At 34.8% G+C, this 23,082-nt stretch overlaps 2 protein-coding genes across 2 annotated transcripts in view; one reads left to right on the top strand and one right to left on the bottom strand.

The window, feature by feature from the left end:
• The window catches only part of Dytn (dystrotelin), a 55,768-nt gene extending 42,109 nt beyond the window's left edge, over nucleotides 1–13,659 (top strand). Inside the window, 2 exon segments of the mRNA XM_015480983.2 lie at nucleotides 2,507–2,987; nucleotides 13,556–13,659. Coding sequence (XP_015336469.2) covers nucleotides 2,507–2,987; nucleotides 13,556–13,659 — 585 coding nt within the window.
• A 2,304-nt stretch (nucleotides 13,660–15,963) lies between these two features.
• On the bottom strand, nucleotides 15,964–20,918 carry Fam237a (family with sequence similarity 237 member A). Its single transcript, XM_015481062.2, has 2 exons — nucleotides 20,365–20,918; nucleotides 15,964–16,624 (listed from the first exon to the last, which is right to left on the bottom strand). The coding sequence occupies exons 1-2, from the start codon at nucleotides 20,774–20,776 to the stop codon at nucleotides 16,491–16,493; spliced, it is 546 nt and encodes a 181-aa protein (XP_015336548.1). The 5' UTR covers nucleotides 20,777–20,918; the 3' UTR covers nucleotides 15,964–16,490.
• Between the last annotated feature and the right edge of the window lie 2,164 nt (nucleotides 20,919–23,082).

Genomic DNA, 23,082 nt, shown 5'->3' with positions numbered 1-23,082 from the left:
CCCAAAGCTTCACACCTCACATGGCTCAGCCTCAAGAGAAGAGGCCCTCTTCTCCCCATCCCCTAACCTCCTCCCACTCTCACTCTCCACTCTGTATCCTTCCCCTTCTCGAAGACTGCAGCGATGAAAGAAGGTAGGATCGGTAACATCTATAAACAATAGAGCTGGGCAAAGCCGTTCTTTACAGTAATTGTTTCTTTTTCTATTTTTTTTTGTTCTTTTTAGTTACACTTGACAGTAGAATGTATTTTGACATATCACACACACAAGGAGTATAACTTCCCGTTTTTGTGGTTGTACATGATATGGAGTTACATTGGCTGTGTATTCATATATGAACATAGGAAAGTTCTGTCTGATTCATTCTACTGTCTTTCCTATTCCCATCTCCCCCCTTCCCTTCATTCACCTTTGTCTAATCCAATGAACTTCTATTCTTTCTTTCCTGCCCCCTTTTTTTTGTGTGTGTAAGCATCAGCATATCAGAGAGAACATTAGGCCTTTGGTTTTGGGGGATTGATTATTTCACTTAGCATGATAGTCTCCAGTCCCATCCATTTACCTGCAAATGCCATAATTTTATTCTTCTTTATGACTGAGTAATATTCCATTGTGTATGTATACCACATTTTTTTAACCGATTCATCTGTTGAAGGGCACTTAGGTTGGTTCCATAGCTTAGCTATTGTGAATTGAGCTGTTGTAAACATTGATGTGGCCGTATCACAGTAGTATGCTGATTTTAAGTTCTTTGAGTATATGTCAAGGAATGAGATAACTGGGTCAAATGGTGGTTCAAATCTTCTGGATCCCTCACATATTCTTAAAATTCTTTGAGGATGTCAAAAATCTTTTGTTTCTGTGAGTTATATCTGTTGCTGTTTATAATAATTAAATTTAAAACCTACGAATGTCTTTAATTAATTGGTTAACATATAAAAATAATAATGCAACATTTTTAAATAATAACCTAAATTTTTTAAAGCCTAGCAGAATGGCACTATTTTATATTTTTTACAAATTTCTTCAATATCTTAATTAAAAATATCTGAAATATCATAACTGCTTAGCCATCTCTCTGTTGCAACAGGTTTTGGTTAAAGCCTATGAAGAAATCTGACCTCATATATGATTACAGTTGAAAAAAGGTATTTTCATAGGCTTTCACATAACTGGGGATACTTTTCTTTGGTACTACACCAAAACACAATAAATGATAGTTTCTTAAAGCACAGAGCAATATGGAATCTGAAATGCTGTCTATCTCATACTCTGTTTCATTACAACCCAATGTTCTAGTATGTTCTTTGAATAGTCTACCCATGCATGATTTTGTTAACAAACTACATTGGTCATTTGAAAAATATTGGTTCACTGATGTTGAACTTCCTAAGCTCACCTATTTTATTATACAAAAGAAATTCACACTCATTAATATAATATCACCACTAATTTCATCAGAAAATTATAAAGCTATCAAGGTCATGGTGAGAAATGCAAGTTTTTCTAACTTCTGCTGAGAGTTACCATTATGATTGACTACAAATACGGTTCATTGTTGTCCTTGCAGTGACATTCTCATTTTGTTCCTTTATGAACAAAAAAATATTTGCAGATACCCAGATATGAAAAATCATAGTCTGTCTGTCAATCCTTCTTTGGCCCAGGAGGTAACCTTTGTATTCTGCATGATGCATCTGAGATGTTTTATATACACTTCTCATTTCACCACACACAATATTAAAAAGGCAAGGGTTATTGTTATTAAAATCAAGAATTTTTTATATTCCATCAAAGGTACTCTTCCATGGAACTTTTTATTTATTTATATTTTTAATCAGGTAGTGTATGATGTTGAGAGAGACCCTGTTGGCTCTGTGTGGTAAAGCTGTCTTGACTCCTGCTCAGACACTGACAGCTTTACTTACCATTAATTTTGTACTATCAGTGCAAACATCAAATAACACAGAAGTATCATTAAGAACAAAATTTTACTTCACAGACCCTTAAAAGGGTCTCAGGGATTTCTAGGGCCTGTGGACCAACCACACTTTGAGAACTGTGCTTAAAATAGAGCACATCCCTAGATTGTATCCCTTAGCTTATTGTGAACCCCTCACAACACAACCACTACAGGATCATGATGAGCATGTTTTGTTGTGATTATGTATATTATTAAATTATATGTCAATCCAACATATGCTTATGTTTTCAGAAATTCCTTATGATGTTTTTAGAACCAGGAATTTTTTTATAACCTAGATTTTACCTCCCAAATCTTGTGATTATTACCTGTGAAATTTTATAATCTGAGCTGTTCCAAATCTTGGAAAGAGTTATAGATTGATATTGAATTAACAATATAAAATATAATTAATAATATATTTAGAGAGGAAAAAGAAATGTTGTATTAGCATCTCCTGTTAGATGATTGAAATTTAATGCTTTGGGGGAGAAAAGTAAAATAAATTTTAATTCTTCATAAATAAGATTTTTCTATATCTAGGCAATGTTGCAGCCACTCCATCCTGTATCTTCCCATCAAAATACAATGTCCAGGGTTGACCATTTTTCAGCTGTTAAACCTCTGGATGGAGGTGATTTTTCTCAAATGAAGAATGTCACTGAGAATAGTCCAGAATGGGAACCTCTTCCTAACCCTGCCATAGTTAATGGAAGTCAAGCAGATGCAGAGAATGCTCTACCAAATTTGGAATCATCAGAGACTCTTCTGCAAAGCACCAGACTGCAAAGCTATGCCCAAAATATTCCCAAGGAAATCCTTAGCTCCCTACCAAGCTGTCAGGAGGGATTGCTACAGGAAGACCCCCAAATTTCTCCTCCTGAAAAAAACAGACCTGCTCGGGTACCTGCAGAAAGAAAAGAGATGGCTAACATCAAAGAGAGAAATGATGATCTGGAGAAAGAGGAAGTCCAAGAACTATTGTCAAAATTCATGAATGCCTTCAACCTAGAAAAGACACCAGGTAAAGTTTTCCCCATCAATAGAGAAAGTAATGGCCAGAGATTACAATACTTGATTTTATAGTATCAGACCAATGGGTGCAGTTTATCTAGTCTGTAACATTATTCTGAATCTTTTGGACATCAGTAGCATCTCTGAACTTGATTCCTTCTGTTGACTAATTCATAGGATTACTGTGAACATAAAATCATGCAAGATTTTAGAACAGCACCTGGCACACAGTAAGCATTAAATAAATTCTTATTATTTTCTTATAGCACTTATTAGTATCTAATAGCACTTATTAGTATCAGCCTTAAATCATATATACCTGTGCAGCCTGGTATCATGATTTTAAAATGGGGATAATAATGTTGTTATCTTTCTGAAGAAGAATTGATTAACTTTCTAAATTAGAAGAAGCTTGATCATTATAATCTCCTTCATAAGCTGTGATCCATTGCTAAATTCTGAAAGCCTTTCAAGAAACCCTTAACATAGTTATTTCTTCTGCTTTGGAGTAACATTATCTAAAATCTAGGGAGAACATATATACTTTTGAAAAAGTCTAAACTCTTGTATGGTGGACGATTTATCTAAAGACTCATGGTAAAATGAAGCATAACATTCTCATGTATGAATGTTCTCAAAATACTTCTGATTTGGGGGTTGGAGTGTGGTTCAGTGGAAGAGTTTCTGCTTAGCATTTGTGAGGCTCTGGGTTCAATCCCAGCAACACACACAGCAGTTTCTGAGTTGGTTTATTAGTTTGAGTTTTTATAACAAAGTACCACAAACTAGTAGGTGACTTAAACAAAAAAGAAAAAGAAAAATAAGGAAAAAAAGAAAGAAAGGAAAGGAAGAAAGAAATTGATTTTCTCACAGTCCTGGAGGCTAGAAGTTCATGATCAAGGTATCAGCAGCACTGTCCCCTGCCCCAGGCCTCTCTCCTTACCCTGTTGATGACCGTCTTCCACCTGTGTCTCTATGTAGTGTCCCCTCAGCATATGTTTAAGTCCAAATTTTCCCTTGTTATAAAGATAACAGTCATATTGGACTGGGGCCTATCCTAAATACCTCATTTTAACTTAATTAACTCTTTAAATACCCTGTCTCCATATACAGTCAGTCACATTTGGAGGTATTGGGGTTGACTTCAATATAAATTTTACGGATGAGGGGACACAATTCAGTTCACGACAGCCGGAGAACTATAAGTTAAGCACATGATAACATCAGTTTTTTATTTGGTAAAGTCAAGTCAATGAGCTGATTATTTGGTGATTTTCAAAAGCTCTATAGTAAATGGAGTTGGAGTTATAATCTTAGTATTAGAGGAAATGAGTTCACAGTGATATCAGAGCGTGCTCTGTCTGCCTGAGACAAAGACAAGATGGGAACTCCTTGTGCCTGGTTCTTAAGCCAACAAAAAATTCCACCTTGGTATTTCCATCTAAATATACTTGGGGTCATTATGAGCATTCAAAGCAAAGTCAATATCCACTTGACCTTTTTCTTGAAAATTTTCATATAAATATTGGACTTTACAGAAAAGGATTTTAGTATTTGACATCTTCTTTTTTGTTTTTATTTGTTTCTCCAAATAAGCTGATGAAAACTGTTGATTACTAAAACGTTGTGTTGGATCAGCTCTCACAAATGTAGTTATTATAATACACATTTTATATTTATAATACTAGGTATACTACTTCTTTTTGGAAGATAATATCTCAATATTTCCCTAGTTTACTATCTGAAGGTAAAGGATTCGTGCATATTTTAAGTGATTTATCAAGGTCTCTATATAAATATATCTATCTATACATATATAATTATATCATTAAAGGAAAATCATGAGTAAATATATATTTCTAAATTCAGGTATTGTGAGAATGTATCAACATGTAATTAATATTATCCAATCTTGTAGAAAATATTTAAAAATCTCAACAAATTCATCTGTTTCCACTTACAATCTCGATAGAATATAGATGTTTTATAGGAAGCATGTTCTATAAACATGCTTATGATATTAGCAGAAAAATGCTTGTCCTTTTGTTATTATATACTCACTACTTTGTGATGATTTGACAAATACTAACTTTTAAGATTTAAATTTATAGACTACAAAGTCTATTTCTTTTGTATTAGCGGTATTTCTTTGAGACCTCTAAACTTACAGTATAAACATGTTAACCTTCATGGCTACTGTTTTGCACTGTCACTCATCACTCAAATATTTCTACTTAAGCTAGGATCCTTATTCAGTATGGTATTGAATATAATCCTGTTTTCAATTCCAATTAGCCATTGGCAATTTCTATTATAAAATTATACTTCATTCATTCTACATAATCTATACATGCTTGCAAGGTTACATCAAACTTACTCAAAGACAGAAGTGTGGTGAAAAGGTGGAAAATGAAATGAGCTAAATTGAGGTAATGGTTACCTTTATTTACTCTATTTTTATCGTGGAAACATTAGATAACAGCAGGAAGTTTTGGTCTCTTTACTGTTTGATTTTTTTTAAATTAGAAAATTGTTGGACAAATTAGAAATACTTACTATTTATAACATTCTAAGATTGACTCAGATGAAGTATTGACATATTCACCCATTGTGGTGATTATCCCAGTAGTTGACTGCCCTTTTAGATTACAGATTCACTAAGAAGTTACTGTATCTTGGTTATTGAGATGAACTTCATGATACTTAAAGGCTTAATAGGATTAAAAAGTAAACCTTATGATGATTTTTAGGCAATCGTTTGACATTAATTGAATAGAGTCATTCAGCATTAAGATCTAAGAAAAAAGGACTTCAAAGATGATGAGAGCATAATGAAAAGAGACAGTTATGTGTAAAGAGGTCCCTTAACCTCTTTAAATTCTGAATGTTGGATTGAAAATCAATAGGAAATAAATTTGTTAAAACTTACAGTAAAGAAAGTAGATTTGTGGGCTCAGGTTGTGGCTCAGTGGTAGAGTTCTTGCCTTAGCATGTGTGTAGCATTGGGTTTGATTCTCAGCACAGAAAGAAAGAAAGAAAGAAAGAAAGAAAGAAAGAAAGAAAGAAAGAAAGAAGGAAGATTTGAAATACTGTTTAATACTCTTTGCTTCTGTTTTATTAAACTGTTTGCTTTCCATCTGAGAGTGAAATTTCCTGTGTACATGTACTAAATTATTTTCAGTTTCTATCTCATCCATTTTTGCAATACATTTGTCACTGTGTATTTCAGTCATGAGGAGGAAAGACAGAGGAGGAGGGTGGCAGAATTAGGAGAGCATGGTTTAAGAACAAAGTTGGCGGTTTAGACCAGCATGAAAGCACCTGGAATAGCTCCTCCTCAAGGCTGAGTGCAAAGCATGCAGGCTAATAATACTTAAATCTCGTAAAAAGATGAGAGAAATAGTTGGACTATGCATCCATCATTCTAATACTTCTGGGGACTCTCTTAGGGACCAGATTTTGCATTGCCTGTCTCAGAATACTGATAGTACCTCTCATACACTAGAGGCCTGAGAGTTGCTAAGAACAAAGGTAGCAGTTGGGACTAATATGAAGACTTGAGAAGCTCCCAAAATTTCTGACTAGACTGATTGCTGAGGATCCTCTTCTGTATGAAAAGACATGAAGAGTATGCATTAGAGTCCCTGACCTAGAAGTGGCTATTTTTTCTACTGTATATATACGAATACAGAGTAAAGAAAGGTGAAGGAGCATGGGAACATGGTACAAACAAAGGAATGAGAATGCTCCAGAAAAGGACTCTTAAGAAACAGAGGTATATGAATTACTTGACAGAGAATTCAAAATAGCCATTATGATGATGTTTATGAGCTGAAGAGAAGAACAAAATGACAATTTCAACAGAGATTTAAGCTTTAAAAAGACTGAATAGAAATCTTGGCACTGAAAAAATTCAATAACTTAAATGAAAATTTCAGTACAAGAGTTAAACAGCAAACTAGAATCAAGCAGAAGAAAGAATCAGCAAACTCAGAGTATTTGAAATCATCCATTCAGATGAGAAAAATAGGGAATGGGGGGGCAGGTAAATATGTTTGAGACAAAAATACCATGATACTGAAAGAGTGATGTATCAATCACTTTCAATTTCAATGCAAAAGTTAAAGCAAAAGTATTAAAAATAATTATAACTATAAAATGTTTATGATATACAATATTAAAAGGTGTGACTTTTTCAGTAACATAAAATATGGTGCAGCAATTAAAAGTAAAGAGTTTTTCTATGCAATTGAAGTTATTATCAGCTAAAAAAAGACTTTTATAACTGCAAGATGTTTGATGGAAGCCTCTTGGTAAGCACACACAACAAAACCCACAGAAAATATACAAAATAAAATAAACCACAATAATGCAAAAAAAAATTGAAAAGAAAGGAATATGGTAGAATAGGAAAAGGAAGATAAAAAAAGCTGTAAGACAGAAAACTAACAAAATGGCAAAGCAGTACTTCCCCTCCAATAATCACTTTAATTATAAATGAATTAAAGTTTCCAAACAAAATACATAGAATTGCTGAAAGGATTTAAAAAATAAACAAATAAAAAAGAGACCCAGCTCTGTAATGTCTATAAATAACTTACTTTATATTTAAGACTGAAAGTAAAGGGATAGAAAAAGATATTCCATTAAAAAGAACCCAAATGACATCAAGAGTGGTTATCCTCATATGATTCAAAATAGATCTTAGGTCAAAAACTGGCACAAGAGAAAAAAAAAGACACATAATGGTAAAATTGTCAATTCCTAAGGAATACATAATAATTCAAGTAATATGTGTACTTTACATCAGAGTACCTAAATACATACAGCAATCATTGGCAGAACTTAAGAAATACACAGTAATTCAATAATTTTAAGAGGTTTCAATACTCTTCTTTCAATAGTGTATAGAACATCCAGACATAAAGTCAATAAGAAAACAGTGGACTTGAACAACACTATAAACCAAATGAACCTAAGAGACATGCAGAATGTTTCACTCAACAGCAAGATAATATATGTTCTTCTCAAGTGCACATGGAACATTATCAAGGATAGGTCACCTGTTGTCAGAAAACAAGTCTTAACAAATTTAAGAAGACTAAAGTCAGATCTAATATCTTTTCCAACCACAATATAATGAGAGTAGAAATTAATAATGGAAGAAAAAAAATTCATGAAGATACATGAATGATCAAAAAGCAGAGTAGAAAACTATTTCAAGATAAATGAAAACAAAAACACAGCAAGCATATAGAAAATATAGTCCTAAAAAGGAATCCTCTAGTAACAAACACCTACCTTCAGGGGACAAACACTTACCTACCATGCATGAGGCTCTGAGTTCCATCCCCAGTACTGAAGAAAAAGGAGGAGGAGGTGGAGGAGGATTAGGAGGAAATGAAGGTGAAGAAAGCAAAGGAAGAGGAAGAAGAAGAGAAAGGATCACACACAAAATAAACCTGAATATTTCTCCTCAAGTGGAAAAGGGCGGGTGTTAGCCCAAAGTTAGCAAAAGGAAGGAAACAATGATTGGAACAAAAATAAATAAAATATAAAAAAACGATAGGGGAAAAAAGCTGACTTGATTTTTTAGAAGATCAATAATGTGACAAAACTTTAGCTAAACTAACTTAAAAGAAAAATTCAAATTAATAAAATCATAAATGATAAAGACATAACTAATACCACAGAAATAAAAAGGATCATGATTATTACTATGAACAATCATGCACCGACAAATTGGATAATCTAGAAGAAATAGGTAATTTCCAGAAACATACAACCTACTAAGACTTAATTATGATGAAACAGAAAATTTGAACTACTAAAAAAAAAAAAAAAAAAAAAAAAAGCCCAGGACCAGATGACTTTACTAGTAAATTCTAGCAAATATTTAAAGAAGAATTAATGTTTATACTTTTAAAGTCTTCCAAAAAAATTGAGGGACAGGGAATACTTCAAAAATAATTTTATGAGGTCAGTATTACCCTGTTGCCAACACAAATAAAAACACTACAAGAAAAGAACTGCAGGCTAACTTCTCTGGTAATAATATATTTAAAAATACTCAACACATTATTAGAACATTGAATTCAACAGCATATTAACAGGGTCATACCCCATGAGCAAGTGAGAATTTTCCTTGAAATTCAAGGATGTTTTAGTTTTTGCAAATCAATAAATATGATACTGTACATTACAGAATAAAGGATACCAATCACATGGTTTGTTTAATAGATATAGAAGAAAGCATTCGAAAAATTCAACTCTATAGTGATAAAAATTATCAATAAACTAGGTAGAGAGAGAAATTATTTCAATGGAATATAGTCTATATATGAAAACCCACAGCTAACATCATGCTGAAGGTGAAAATTTGAAAACATTTCCTTTAAGATCAAGAACAAAGCAAAGATGCCCATGCTCACCACTTCTGTTAGACATAGTGCTGAAAGTCATAGCCAGAGCAATCAAACAAGGAAACAAAATAAAAGCTATTCAAATCAAAAAAGAAATAAAATGATCTCTGTTTGCAGATGACATAATTTTATATATATGAGGGCACAGGTAAGGTCAGGGATGTGACTTATGCCCTTTTCCTTTCTGAAACCATTATTATGAATTATTATTTTAAATGAATAGAAAATAAAGCTTCAAATTTAGCAAATTATGGGGAAATAAACAACAGTGTCTTAGCAAACTCAGGAGAGAAAAGTTCAACATTGTATCTTTATCTAATCTGTTTGAAAATAACCTCAAATGATGATTGGGAGTCCAAGTACTGTTTATTGGAAACTTAATGGACATATATCTTTTATTCTGTCTTCTCTATCATTATACACACACACACACACACGAAAAATCAAAGTAAGTTTTTGATGAGTAAAGGAAGAGATCCAGCAGAAAATATATCTAGTTGGTTCGTCATTAAATCACTCATTTATTCACTTTACAAATATTCATCAATAATCTACTCTGTGCCAAGCACTATGCTTGCTGCTTGGCATTCACGGCATACGTTTGTATTTTTAAGACATCCTGGCATTATGTGGAGAGTAGCTGGGAGAAGGGCAAGTGGGATAACAGACCAGGAAAGAGCATACCACAAGGGTAGATGGTGATATTTTATGACAACAGGGAACACTGTGAAGACTGACGGGGGGACGGGGGGCGGGGGGCGGTCAGAAAAATCAGGTGTTCTGTTTTTACCATATTAGGTGTGAATTGCCTGAGACCTTTCTAAATGAATTGTCAGAGAGGCAATCAACATGTACAATCTGCATCTCAAGGAAGAGGTCTTAGCACAGAGTAGATATTTAATGAATATTGATTTGCTTAATTAATGATTGTTGTAAGAAAGACATGGGTTCAGTATTTCAATTGCCTAGGAAAGTACTCATAGACTACACAGCTTAATACTTTCAAATCTCTACATCCAACATTCTAATAGCCTTCTCTCACATCTTTAATTTATTCAGAGACCAGATAGGCTTTTAAATTATATTTAAATTAATTGTTAATTTAAATTGCATTGTGATTTTCTCTGGACTGTCAATTAACATCTCCTTAGGCATTTACATATATGCATATTAATTTAGTCCTTATACATGTTGAGTCCCAAGAGTATGCCAAGTAACATATTATGTACTAGGTGCATATCTTTGGCTTTTTTTTTTTTTTCTGTAACATTACAAGGGACTTAAGCTTAAAAAAAAAGTAACAGGAAAAGCTCTCATTCATGAAAAGATGAAAAGGACTACACTTCCTTATTTCTTTATTGGTGTATTTAAGGTTTTATCCCTGTGGGCTGAGAAGCAGTGTTTTAAAATAAGTTTGCCTCTGAACAAAGATTTTTAGTCAGGCCATGAAATATGATTTATTCAAGGTCCTTGTAGCTCTGGAGAAGTGTTAGAGAATAGATGAGGAAGAATGGTATAAATTCTCTCCTCCTGAATGTTCAATGCAAAATAGCACAGATGGAGCTACAATATACTCCAGGTACCTGAAAAGTATGTAACTAACAAAATAAGCCTTTCTGTGCTTTCAATTCCTGTGATTTTATTTTTTATCAGTTATACAAATAATACAATATTACATTTTTTGGTAAGTTAAGATGCCACAATGCACAATTTTCTAAAAATTAATTCATCTTCATGTCCTCCACTTCTCCCACCTTTTTTACTAGAAGTTTAATACGTTTTCCTTTACATGTTTTTAACTGCATATGTACATGTCCTTACTTTTTCATCATAAGTCAGATTATACTATACTTTTGCTTTTTTCCTGCTTGCTTAGTGACATTGAACAATGTCACTTTTTAAAAATTCTGTGTAGCATCTCATGGTATGAATATACTATATTTAGTGATGTATAATCAAGTTACTTTCAGTTTTTCATGATCACAAAGGCTTTGGTGAATATCCTTATATTTCCTTGTGCTTATGTGTAAGCGATATTCTTTTTTTTGTATACTTGTATATTTTGTATATTTAAACTATGAAGAGTTCTTAGTTTAAAGATTATGCACATTAAAACTTTGATAACCACCAAATTGTAGATCTTTTTATAGCACAATCTCTTTTTTAAAATTTTTATTCTAATTTGTTATATATGACAGCAGAATGCATTACAATTCATATTATACACATAGAGCACAATTTTTCAAATCTCTGGTTGAATTCAAAGTATATTCACACCATTCGAGTCTTCATACATGTACTTAGGGTAATGATGCCCATCTCATTCCACCATCATTTTTACCCCCTTGCTCTCTCCCTTCCCCTTGCTCCCCTTTGCCTTATCTAGAGTTCATCTAATCTTCCCATGCTCCCCCTCTCAACCCCACCATGAATTAGCCTCCTTAAATCAGAGAAAACATTCAGCATTTGTTTTTGCGGGGGGATGGCTAACTTCACTTAGCATTATATTCTTCAACTTCATCCATTTACTTGCAAATGCCATGATTTTATTCTCTTTTATTGCTGAGTAACATTCCATTGTGTATATATACCACATTTTCTTCATCCATTCATCTACTGAAGGGCATCTATGTTGGTTCCACAGTTTAGCTATTGTGAATTGTGCTGCAATAAACATTGATGTGGCTTAGTTTGAATCCATCCCATTTATTAATTCTTGATTTTAATCCTTGCACTACAGGAGTCTTATTAAGGAAGTAGGGGCCTAATCCGATATGATGGAGATTTGAGCCTATTTTTCCTTCTATTAGATGCAGGGTCTCTGGTTTAATTCTTAGGTCCTTGATCCACTTTGAGTTGAGTTTTGTGCATGGAGAGAGATTATACAGAGTTTGCAACTCTGATTGTACAGAGTTTGCAAGACACTCGTCTGGAGTGGACTTTCTTTCATGGGGTTTAATTTCATTTTGTTGCACATGGATTTCCAGTTTTCCGAACACCATTTGTTGAAGAGACTATCTTTTCTCCAATCCATGTTTTGGGCACCTTTGTCTAATATAAGATAACTGAATTATGTGAGTTAGTCTCTGTGTCCTTTATTCTGTACCATTGGTCTACCAGTCTGTTTTGTGCCAATACCATGCTGTTTTTGTTACTATTGCTCTGTAGTATAGTTTAAGGTCTGGTGTTGTGATGCCACCTGCTTCACTCTTCTTGCTAAGGATTGCTTTGGCCATTCAGGATCTCTTATTTTTCCAGATGAATTTCATAATTGCTTTTTCTATTCTATGAGGAATATCATTGGGATTTTGATTGAATTGCATTAAATTTGTATAATGCTTTTGGTAGTATGGTCATTTTGACAATATTAATTCAATAAGAATTGCATTTACTGATATCTGTATGTGGAACCAACCACATATGTGGATGAACCCCATTTGATCATGGTGCACTATTGTTTTGATATGTTTTTTGTATTTGATTTGCCAAAATTTTATTGAGAATTTTTTCATGTATATTCATTAGAGATACTGATCTGAGGTTTTCTTTCTTTGATATGTCTTTGCCTCGTTTTGGAATCAGGTAATATTGGCCTCATAGAATGAGTTTGAAGTGCTCCCTCTTTTTCTATTTCCTGAAATAAATTGAAGAGTACTGGTATTAGTTCTTCTTTAAAGGTCTTGTAGAACTCAGCTGTAGCTCAATCCCTTTTATAACTGATCTCAGGGAAGCATCTCAAATCTTAGCTGCATCAGCATCACCTGAAAACTTATTACAGATACATATTCTCTGCCTTATCCCCAACAGACTGAGTAACATCTCTGGGGATGGGGTCCAGCATTCTGTTTTAACACTCTTCAGGTGATTCTGATTGTACAGAGTTTGCAAGACCCTTGTCTGGAGTGGACTTTCTGGCACCTCAGATTTGTGCCATGGGAAAATGCATCTTAAGAACCTACAACTTCTTTGGATTAGTGGTATTGATCATGATTAATACAGCCATCTAATTTGCCTTATAACTTAGAGAAAAGGCATTGTTTGCAGGAATTGAGGAAAGATGGGTTCCATTTCATCTATGTGCAAAAGCTTTATCCAGATCAGCTTAAGAACCTATAAGTAGGTTTCTCTGAAAGATTCTCCTGTTTCTTGATTTCAGGGCCACAGTCTTCAGTGAACATGGACCTATATGGAAAAGCTGAGCAGGTATGCAGGGCTTTCTCTGCCCTTGTGGATCAAATCACTTTTCCCAACTTCAAATGAAAAGGAGTCCAAACTCAAAGGCCCCAGGTTGTGATGACAAAATGCGTTTTCAAAATCTGAATTAAGAAAATTAAGTTTTCTACCTCTCTCTCAATAATTGGTGTAAACTATAAAGAACAGAAATCCTATTTTTGAATCTCCTTTTTAATGGATCTTCTTTAGAGTAAGGCCATGGGGTGAAGAGTAGATGAAAAATAAATTGAATCCAGGTGTGTGGAGTTTCTATCACAAGGTCATTCTTTCTTTGGATATTTTGGTAGTAATAGTCAAATGTATGATCTATGTCAATGAATGCATCTTCTTCACATATCATTCAAATTAGTGATTGATGACCTAATTCTCCATCTGGATGCTCCTCTTTGGGAAGTGGTATGACAAAGAACTACACACACACACACACACACACACACAGGAGTGCATGTAAGACAAGTGAAATCTGAATAAATTCCTTGGGTTGCATCGATGTCAGCTTCCTGCTTGTGATACTGACCTATACTTATGCAAGATGTTCCCATTGGGTGAAATTAGATGAATATACAAATGTCTCTATTATTTCCTATAATTGTTTATAAATAAAAAAGTATCTCAAAAGACTTATGTGAATGTTTTCAAAACCTCCATCTCATGAGTTTCACCAAAGCACCTGTGTGTTCTTTCTCTATGTGTTGAATTAGATTAGATATGCTTAACTCAAAATCCAAAGTAGGAGCTAACAATTTTTTTACTGATATAACACTTAGCTTTAAATACTTTATATGTACTAACTCATTTAATCCTTACAACAGACCTAGAAAGCTGGTATGTCATTTTACTTTTTTTTAATGGAGCACAAAGACATTTAATAACTTAGGCAAAATCATTTGGCTGGTACTTGAAGTTGATATTTGAACCCAGCTCCTGAGCCTACAGTGCAATCACTGATCTCTAATTGCTCTCAATATAAATTATTAGGATTCCATTCAAAATCTGTGGTCCATATTACACTCAGAGAGATTATAGGTATACATATATGTGTATGTATACATATGTGTGTATGTGTGCTCTATAATTCCTAGTACTGTTTACAGAGTAAAATAATGTCCAGTTGGATAGGATTAAAATGAATTTATCCCTGTTCAATCTCATCCTAATTTTTATGTTGGTTTCCCAGCCTATCATACATCTTTGTTTTGGTATTGTCATTTGACATATTCACTCTTCTTTCTTCATCCCTTAGTGCTCCTTATACATGGGATAATATGCCATAAAGCATGATGGTTCAGCAAACCACAGCCTGTGGGCCAAATCCTACCCACTGCCTACTTTGAACAGGCTGTGAGCTAAGAGTGGGTATTACATTTTATAAGTGGTTGAAAAGGACACCTGGAGAGTATATGGATTTAAATGTTGGTGTCCATAAACCAAGTTCTATTGAAAAATAACCATGCTCTTTTATTATGTATCATAGTTTCTTTTATTCTACCAAGGTAGAGCTGATTAATTGCAATAGACACAGGAAGCCAACAACCCCTACTCTTTACAGAAAATATTGCCAACTGCTGTTGGCATTCTCCAAGAGTGGTATCTATTTACTGATTTAAAAGAGGTAATGAGTTTATCAGATGGTTTTGAAGAGCAGGATGAAAGGCATTAGAGAAAAGAGTATGAAAGCAAAATGATGAATCTATGTAGAAATGGTAGCCAAAGAGTGGCAGGTTTTTAATATTCTCATTCTCCCAGTCAGCCAAACCCTGAGGCTGGACTTCTTCCCCCATTATTAGGATTTGGCTAATCCTCAGATGAAACTTTGTCTTCTGATAATAACCCTTTAGATAAGATTTCTAGCTTTAGGAGGGTCCCAAAGGCTTCAGTGAAACATTTATTGAGATTTTACTCGGACCTGAAAATAATTTGGATTTCAAAAATATCAAGAGAATAGCTAACATATCTGAAATTCAAACTGGCTCTCCATCATTGGTTATGAGAGAATGGTTGGAAACATGGGAATAATTAGAGATAAAAATAGCCTTATGTCTGGAACGCAAGTCAATTTGCTAATTGGACTTCACTGCTATGAATCTCATTCAGGCCTGGTCATTTTGCTAGGGAAAATTATTTATATGTTTTTCTCTTATAATCCTGTTTAAGTGTGTTTTGCATTTCAGTGCAAACTATTGCCACTTATACAGTTTTAATATTTCATCAAATAGCACATATGTAATTGAGAGATAATTGATACTTATGGTATTTTATCAGAGTTTGGGTGTCTTTAGTGGAAACATTAAATACTGAGATAAAGAGACTTCAAAACATTATTTGTCCAGAGCATTTATTAATTTTGTTTCCATAAGAAGAATGCTTTATTCCCCCAGTTTTTTGTTTCATTTTATTCGTTGCTTCATTCAGTATTCAAAAATATTTTCTCAAAGTGTAGTATCACAGATTGTGGTAACTAGCAATTAATAAACACAGTTCCTTTTATGCCAGTGCACAAGCAATTCAGTGGTAAATGGCTTGGAATTCATGCAATGTATTCAAGTTAAATGTATGGCATCCCAGTCCATTAACAATGTCAAACATCCCCAGACAAATTATCAAATTAATACAGAGTGGAGCCTTCCAATCAAGTCATCTTCGGAGGTTAACTCTTAAATGTTCTGTCAGTAATCACTGTTTGAAGGAACATGCTAGCAGCCTAAAAGAATGAAGCTTTAAGTATTCTTAGTTAATTTTCATATTAATTTTTATCTCTGGACATTTTCACCAATTAAAATAAATAAGTGATCAATATTTAAGAAAAAATACGTATGCACTTTTTAATTCCAAGGCATGAGTTAGCTCTAAGGTTCTATTTATTTTCTCTTTATTTCCAGGTTTACTTTTCCAACAAATCTAGACCCACTCCTGCGCACATACATGCTTATCCAATCTTCAATCAACTCTTTCTTCTTTAGGAAAGGGGCTCTTAGGATCTGGGAATATGCACCTGAAAGCAGAAAAAAGAAACTGAAGGTCATCAAATGATTTTCAGTTGAATTAAATATCAGTAAGTTGTTTTTTAAAAAGAAAAGTAGACATTTCTTCCATTCTTCTATCAAACTTCTACATAAACTTATTTCATATATAATAAATTTATATTTTTGAAAAGTTTTGTGTCCTATGCAGTTTACCTATATTATATGAATGATGTAAATTATAAGAACATTTTCTCTTGTCAATTACTATGCATTATTTTTCTGATTAAAAAGTTAAAATTGTCTTTATATAATGTTTCCTGTAAAAATATAAATAAAACATTTTAAATCACACACAGTATAATCTTTCTGAGGTAGTTTTATACACATGCTTTATACCATAATTTATTTAATGATCACTCTATTGTGGGGGTTTAGATTATCTCCAGGTTTCCTGTTACTGTAAATCGCAGTGCAGTAAAGAACTTGAACCTCTGGATGTTTCTTAGAGTAAATTTCTAGGTAAAGAATTGCTGAATATGCTGCTTAGGAAATTTCTTGGAGAGAGCAAAGTAGGAAGTCAAGCACTGTGGATCCATCTATGTTCCCAAAGCATTGTTCTCTCTTATGTTTAGTGTTCAAAAAATAAGCACTGAATATTTGTCAGCTAATTTGACACCAACTGCAACAACATTAGTTGATAAATCTAAATTTTAATTTTCTCATCACAAGAAAAACAAAGAATAGCAAATTTTCTAGAACATTCAGACTTCCAGGCCCCAGAAGATAATTTTTTCTGTCCTTATTAGTGTCAGAGCAAGGTTTTCTGAAGGAAGAGGCCATCATTTTTGACATGAACAAGGTTATACTTCAAAATCTCTTCATTTGAATGGAAGTCTTTACTACTGTGTGAGTTACCCTAAACTCTGTAGCTTACTCTTTGGGAATTATCTGTGTACTCTTGGCCTAAATGAATCAATCTCTCTCTTTCCTTCTCCCCCTCTCTCTTCCTCACCTTCTCCCTCTCTCTCCTTTTTTCTCCTCTCAGAATTTAGTGCTTAAGCCTAGGTATGTCCTCTTTATATTCCCTTTATATGTTCCACCATTCAACTGTTAGTCAACATCTTTCTAGACTAAATAACAATAACTTTTAGGGTATTTTCTCATAATGCTATCTCTAGCCCTTAGAATTTCTAGAATTCTCATTTCTGAGCCTCCTCTGTAAATAGCCACAGTGTCCAGGTTATCACCCAGCTCAGTCAACTCTCCTTTGGGTAAAGCTCTCCTAGATTCTTTGAGAGTTACATTAGTTTCTTTCATACATTCATTTTTTATAGGATTACATAATATTAGAACAGAGAACTTGAAGGTATGTCAGAGGTTACCTAATTGATGAAAAAATAAAGTACTAAATGCATAAATTAATTTCCCCAAGGTTACCTAGGTATTTGGTATCTTTTGGTTTCAAATTTATTGATATAATATTAGCAAATATGATTTAGTCAAATGGAAAATGGCAAATTATATATTTTTAGCAAAGCATGATTCATACTAAGATTTTGTAAGTGGATCTAAACTATTTGATTTAAAGTCATCAAAATAGCAAAAACCTATTTGTATATTATGTACACATTTATTTTATTCTTCTTCCCTTCTGCCCTGATGATATGATTTCCCTGAGAAATATACAGAAAAGTACCTCTTCACCCTCACCTTCGTCCAAACATGGTAGCATATTATCCCCCCGAGACAAAAGGAAAAATTATTAGAGGATCCATGCAGGTACATCCAGAGCCCAGTTGAGCCACTAGAGATTTAATCAAGCCTCTTGAAAGGAAATCTCAATGTTCCTGTAACTTTTTAACTTCTGGACATGTATCTCCTTGACCTGAGACCTTCTTTGACTGTGGTTCTGCCAACCAAATGGAAAGTCTTGTTTCCTGATCTGCAAACAATTGTTTGTACCAAACATTAAAATAACTTCAACAAAGAGAAATGCTCACTCCTATTACTTGGCTACTTGCAAAGCAACAGTTCCTAAAGTTTGAAACCAACTGACTCAATAGCAACTTTATAGTGAGATAAAGGAACTGGCTTCTATGGCTGGAGATGGAGAATTGTGTGTGTGTCTCTGTGTGTGTGTGTGTGTGTGTGTGTGTATAAACATGTATACATACATATAATTATTCTCATATTGAGAACACAAATGTTTTCTTTAGACATTTCTCTGAGCTATTCAAAGTGAGTACAAAATACAAAATATAGTTGTGATTATTTGAGCACAACAGCTAAGTGATAAAAATGAGAGAAAAATCCCTACAGATCACCCTCCACCATACAGAAGAGAATATGTAGTCCTTACTTATGCTGACACCTGAGCAGCCTCTGTTCAAAGTATTTTAAAAATAGTGGCAACCATGGACTTGGGTTGTGGCTCTGTAGTAGAACACTTGCCTAGTATGTGTGAGGCCCTGGGATCAATCCTCAGTACCACATAAAAATAAATAAATAAATAAAAGGTATTGTGTCTGTCTACAACTAAAAATATTTTTAATGGCAGTAACCAATGCTTAAAACATTCCATCTGTATTTCTACTTTAGTATCAAAGCTGCAGAGAGAATATAGCCTGTGAAAATTGAAATTAGTTTAAGTTATAATTACACTTATCAAAACAATAAACTTATTTATAAGTAATAGCAGTGGATTATCTGGTTTTGTGTGGCAGCAAGTCATGAGGATATTTAGTTACTGAGGTTAAAACAAACTTGATCTCTAAAATCTTCAATATCTTAGGAAAAGGTAGTCCTAAAATCATAGCTATTAATCATTATTTTAATTATTTAGGAATATATGTCATATATCAAAGGCATAAATGACAATTTTTTTACAAATGTAAAGATTATTTATACTCTAGTTTCCATTGGTACATAAATAATTCTAAAAGAGTTACTACCACCTAAACTTCACTTGCTGCGATGCTTGAAAGCTTAATGGCTGAAGTGATACCAAAAATTGAACAACAACAAAAAATGAATAGAACTCAGGCATCTCTTTGCTCACTTATTGACAGGATCTCACTCACCTTCATTCCAATTTTATAAAGGATATTACTTCTATACCCCTAGAGAAGACTGTATTTGAATGCAATATTTACTTTGGTGAAAATTTGTAAACTTTTGGGAAGTTACTAAAAGTTAATTACTTGATAGAAGTTAACTATTTATCTGAAATGCACTAAGAAAAAAAGGAGTGAATCTGCATTCCAGTAGATTTTTTTTCTCCTAATCAACTAAGTACCTCTCAAAGATCCCCTCCACTAACATGAAAGCAATGTTTTGTTTTGTTTTTCAATTTTAAGGGGGCAAGAATTCATGTGCTACAAATATTCCCCAGGCTTATATTCAAGTTTTCCCAATTCCACAGCAAGTAAATATCAATGCCAATGTTTCAGCTAGTGATAAAATAGTGTTGATCTTGGGCATACCTTTGTACCTTTGCCCTGTATTTGAGGAATCATGCTTTTCCTTATTTGCCCTTCTTATTCTTTCTCCTTAGTGTTCACATGAGCTATGAGGATAGTGACAATATGATCATCTAAATAGTTATTGTGAAATGCAAAAGAAAGTGCTATCTATCTTTCTATTACTTCTGTGCTCTTGAAAAGAATATTTGTGGCATTTGTCCCTTAAAGCCATTTCCCCCTTCCTCACAATTCAGCACATTCATACTTGATTGACCCTTTTAAAAGACATGGGAGCTGGGGCTAACCACCTTGTTTATTCCCTGTGTGCTGTGGCTGTGCTGCTGAGATTTTCTCTTCCTTTACAGACAACTGCCTCCTTCCTAAGCCATGGTTCCTGGAGAGGACACAGTCCACATAGATGTCCCAGAAGAGTTGGGCCAGATCCCAAAACAGTGCTCCATGCTTCAAGTTCTCAGATGTCTTCAGGTAGATCATGAAATCCCAGAAGCCCGACACAGTGTTGGAAATGCGAGGCTTTCGCATTTCCAGGAGGAGCACTGAGGAGGATTCCCAGCACTGAGGATCAGCTTGGTTAAGAGCCAGTAGGTCTGTCTGGCTATGACAGAAGAAAGGAGACACACAGCACATTCCCACAATGAGCAGGGAGCAGGTGAAGCTCAGGGGGTAATGGATCCCTCTTCTGATCCCAGGATCAACCATGGTCCTGAAACTGCACAGGATGGAAATACATCAGTCCCTGTTCCACTCAGAAGAGAAAATAAGTGTGCCCTTAAGAAACATAGTCTCAGAAAAAGAAACATGTCATTGTCACAAAATAGGAAAAGTCTTACCTTTCTTCCCATATCACAAGTCTCCTTCTATCTAAAATGACTCATTGCCAGGCCAGATAGTGTAAAATCTAGATAGTTGGGCTAAGAAGTATTCCTAATATATGCTCTTTTGTTAGATGTATAAGAGAACTGTTTTTCCCTGGTACAGAATAATACAGCTTTTAAGTGAAAACTTAAAAATCTTGCTGCATGGCTTTTATTAATTAATATCTTAAACCTAGCCATCTAAGATACCTATGCAATTAAGAATTTAAATATATTTTATCCTTGTGTACTTTTCTATTCACATTGGCTTTTACTTTTTTAAAAAAGACATTCAAATTATAAAACGTTATAATAAAAATAAATACAAGATAGGTGCTAAAAGGTGGGTAAATATATTTGGAAACTGAAGGACATATATTCAACCCATTAAAGTAGAATCAAAAGACATTTTACAAACACCTAAAATGTTCTCAATTCTGATATAAATTTAATAAAAATACTGTTTTTAATTTCTCTCTTTTTGTTGTAAATCTCAAGGATTTTAAAGAAAATTCTTTGTCTCTCATTCAACTTTTCTCTCAATGCCTGTTACAATAAAATCAGGGCAGCTACATATCACCTTGAATTCGTTCTTATGTTACCACTTCAAACAAGTGCAATGAGAAATTATGCTCTTAAAATAACTTAAATTTTCTTTTTCCCCAACAAAACAGCTTATCGGAATCCTCACAGTCTGTGCACAATGTAATCACACTTAAACAACTTCAACATAAATAAGAAACAGGAAGCACACAAAGCTCACTTCTACTTTTATATTATATTTTCAAAAGCTTTTAGATGGTAAATATCACGAAAGTAAGCAAGGTACATCCCATGAGAATACTTATGGGAATAATTTCATATCAAAATATTCAATGATAATATCATAAAATGGAATATTTGTCTTCAGCACAGCAACAGAACATAATGAAACACCGTTAAATATTTCAGAAACTCTTTGAACAGGCACATCCCTATTTTGAAGGAGTATATTATGATAAAAGACACTTCAATTTTTTTTCTCTATTTCTATATCATTTATACATTAACTCTGCCCAAAAAAAAATATATCTATTGTGCTCTTTTCGGAACTAAAATAGCAAAGTCAAGATCTCCCAGAGGTTACTTTTCTTCCAGGGGCTGAATCTAAGCCTGAGCCTTAAGTGCCAAGTTTTTAAGACTAAGGGCGGGACGCTGTCCAGGGTGCTGAAGTTGGCGGTGTCCAGGACTCCCCGTCGGCTCAGGCCACAAGGATCATGTGGAATCTTTCCGATTCCCTTCTTTAGACATGATTCTCCGAACCTGGAAAGGTGTTTCTCCAAGTTCTTTAACGGCTGGGGTCCTCGGTGCGCCCTGATCGGAGCCCCACGCTCTGCTTGGCGCGTCCTAGCCCCGCACCTGGTCTCCGACCTCGCCCCACCTGGGCGGAGCCGCCAGGGACCGGCTTTGACTTGGCCCCGCTCACCTCCTTACTCTCCAGCTCTACTCCCAGGTCGCAGAAGGGCGCCCCTCCGCACTCACCTGCTCTGCCCTCTCTGTGTTCCCTCGAATGCGCGGAGAGGGTTCCCTCGAGTGCGCGCAGAGGAAATGCTCGGGCTGCTCCCAGAGCGAGTCACTGTCCCCAGCTTCCGCGTCCTGACTGCTACTGTGCCTCTTCTTAAGCAGTGGGAGTGTTCGGCGCCTCTTCAAGTCTACGTCAAAGCGCCTGGAAACTGCAGCCACCTCTCGCCTCCAAGTCCTTCTCCCGCACCCTCCTCTAGGCTTGCTCCTCTGAGGATTTCGTTTCTGGAAATGAGCAGGCTTGGCCACACACTCCCTTACTGACCCTGACCCATATCCGCCCTCCACCCAGCAGAATGGAGCCTTCTGCAATTTGGCTTCCCCTACCAACCTCGGGAGGTGTGCTGCTGCTGACTGGAGCTGGAAAGTTGGCGCCCGCTCCACCCGTCTAGGGCAGAGTGGAGGTCCCCAGGTCCCCCGCTCTCCAAGTGTGCCACTCTTGAGCATAAAGGGACGTGAGGAAAGGCCTTGAAATCTGGGGTCGGAAAAGGGACATGGGCCCCCTTCCAGAGGTCAGCAAGAGCTCCCACCAAATAAGGTGGAGATTTCCCAAGATATTCTGGACGTGAATTTCTGTTGCCTGACTGAGGT

Source organism: Marmota marmota, unplaced genomic scaffold (assembly GCF_001458135.2).
Source record: "Marmota marmota marmota unplaced genomic scaffold, marMar, whole genome shotgun sequence".
In the NCBI taxonomy this organism is placed as follows: domain Eukaryota; kingdom Metazoa; phylum Chordata; class Mammalia; order Rodentia; family Sciuridae; genus Marmota; species Marmota marmota.
Note: the sequence above shows the minus strand (reverse complement) of the source record. Positions and strands in the feature narration are given on the sequence as shown.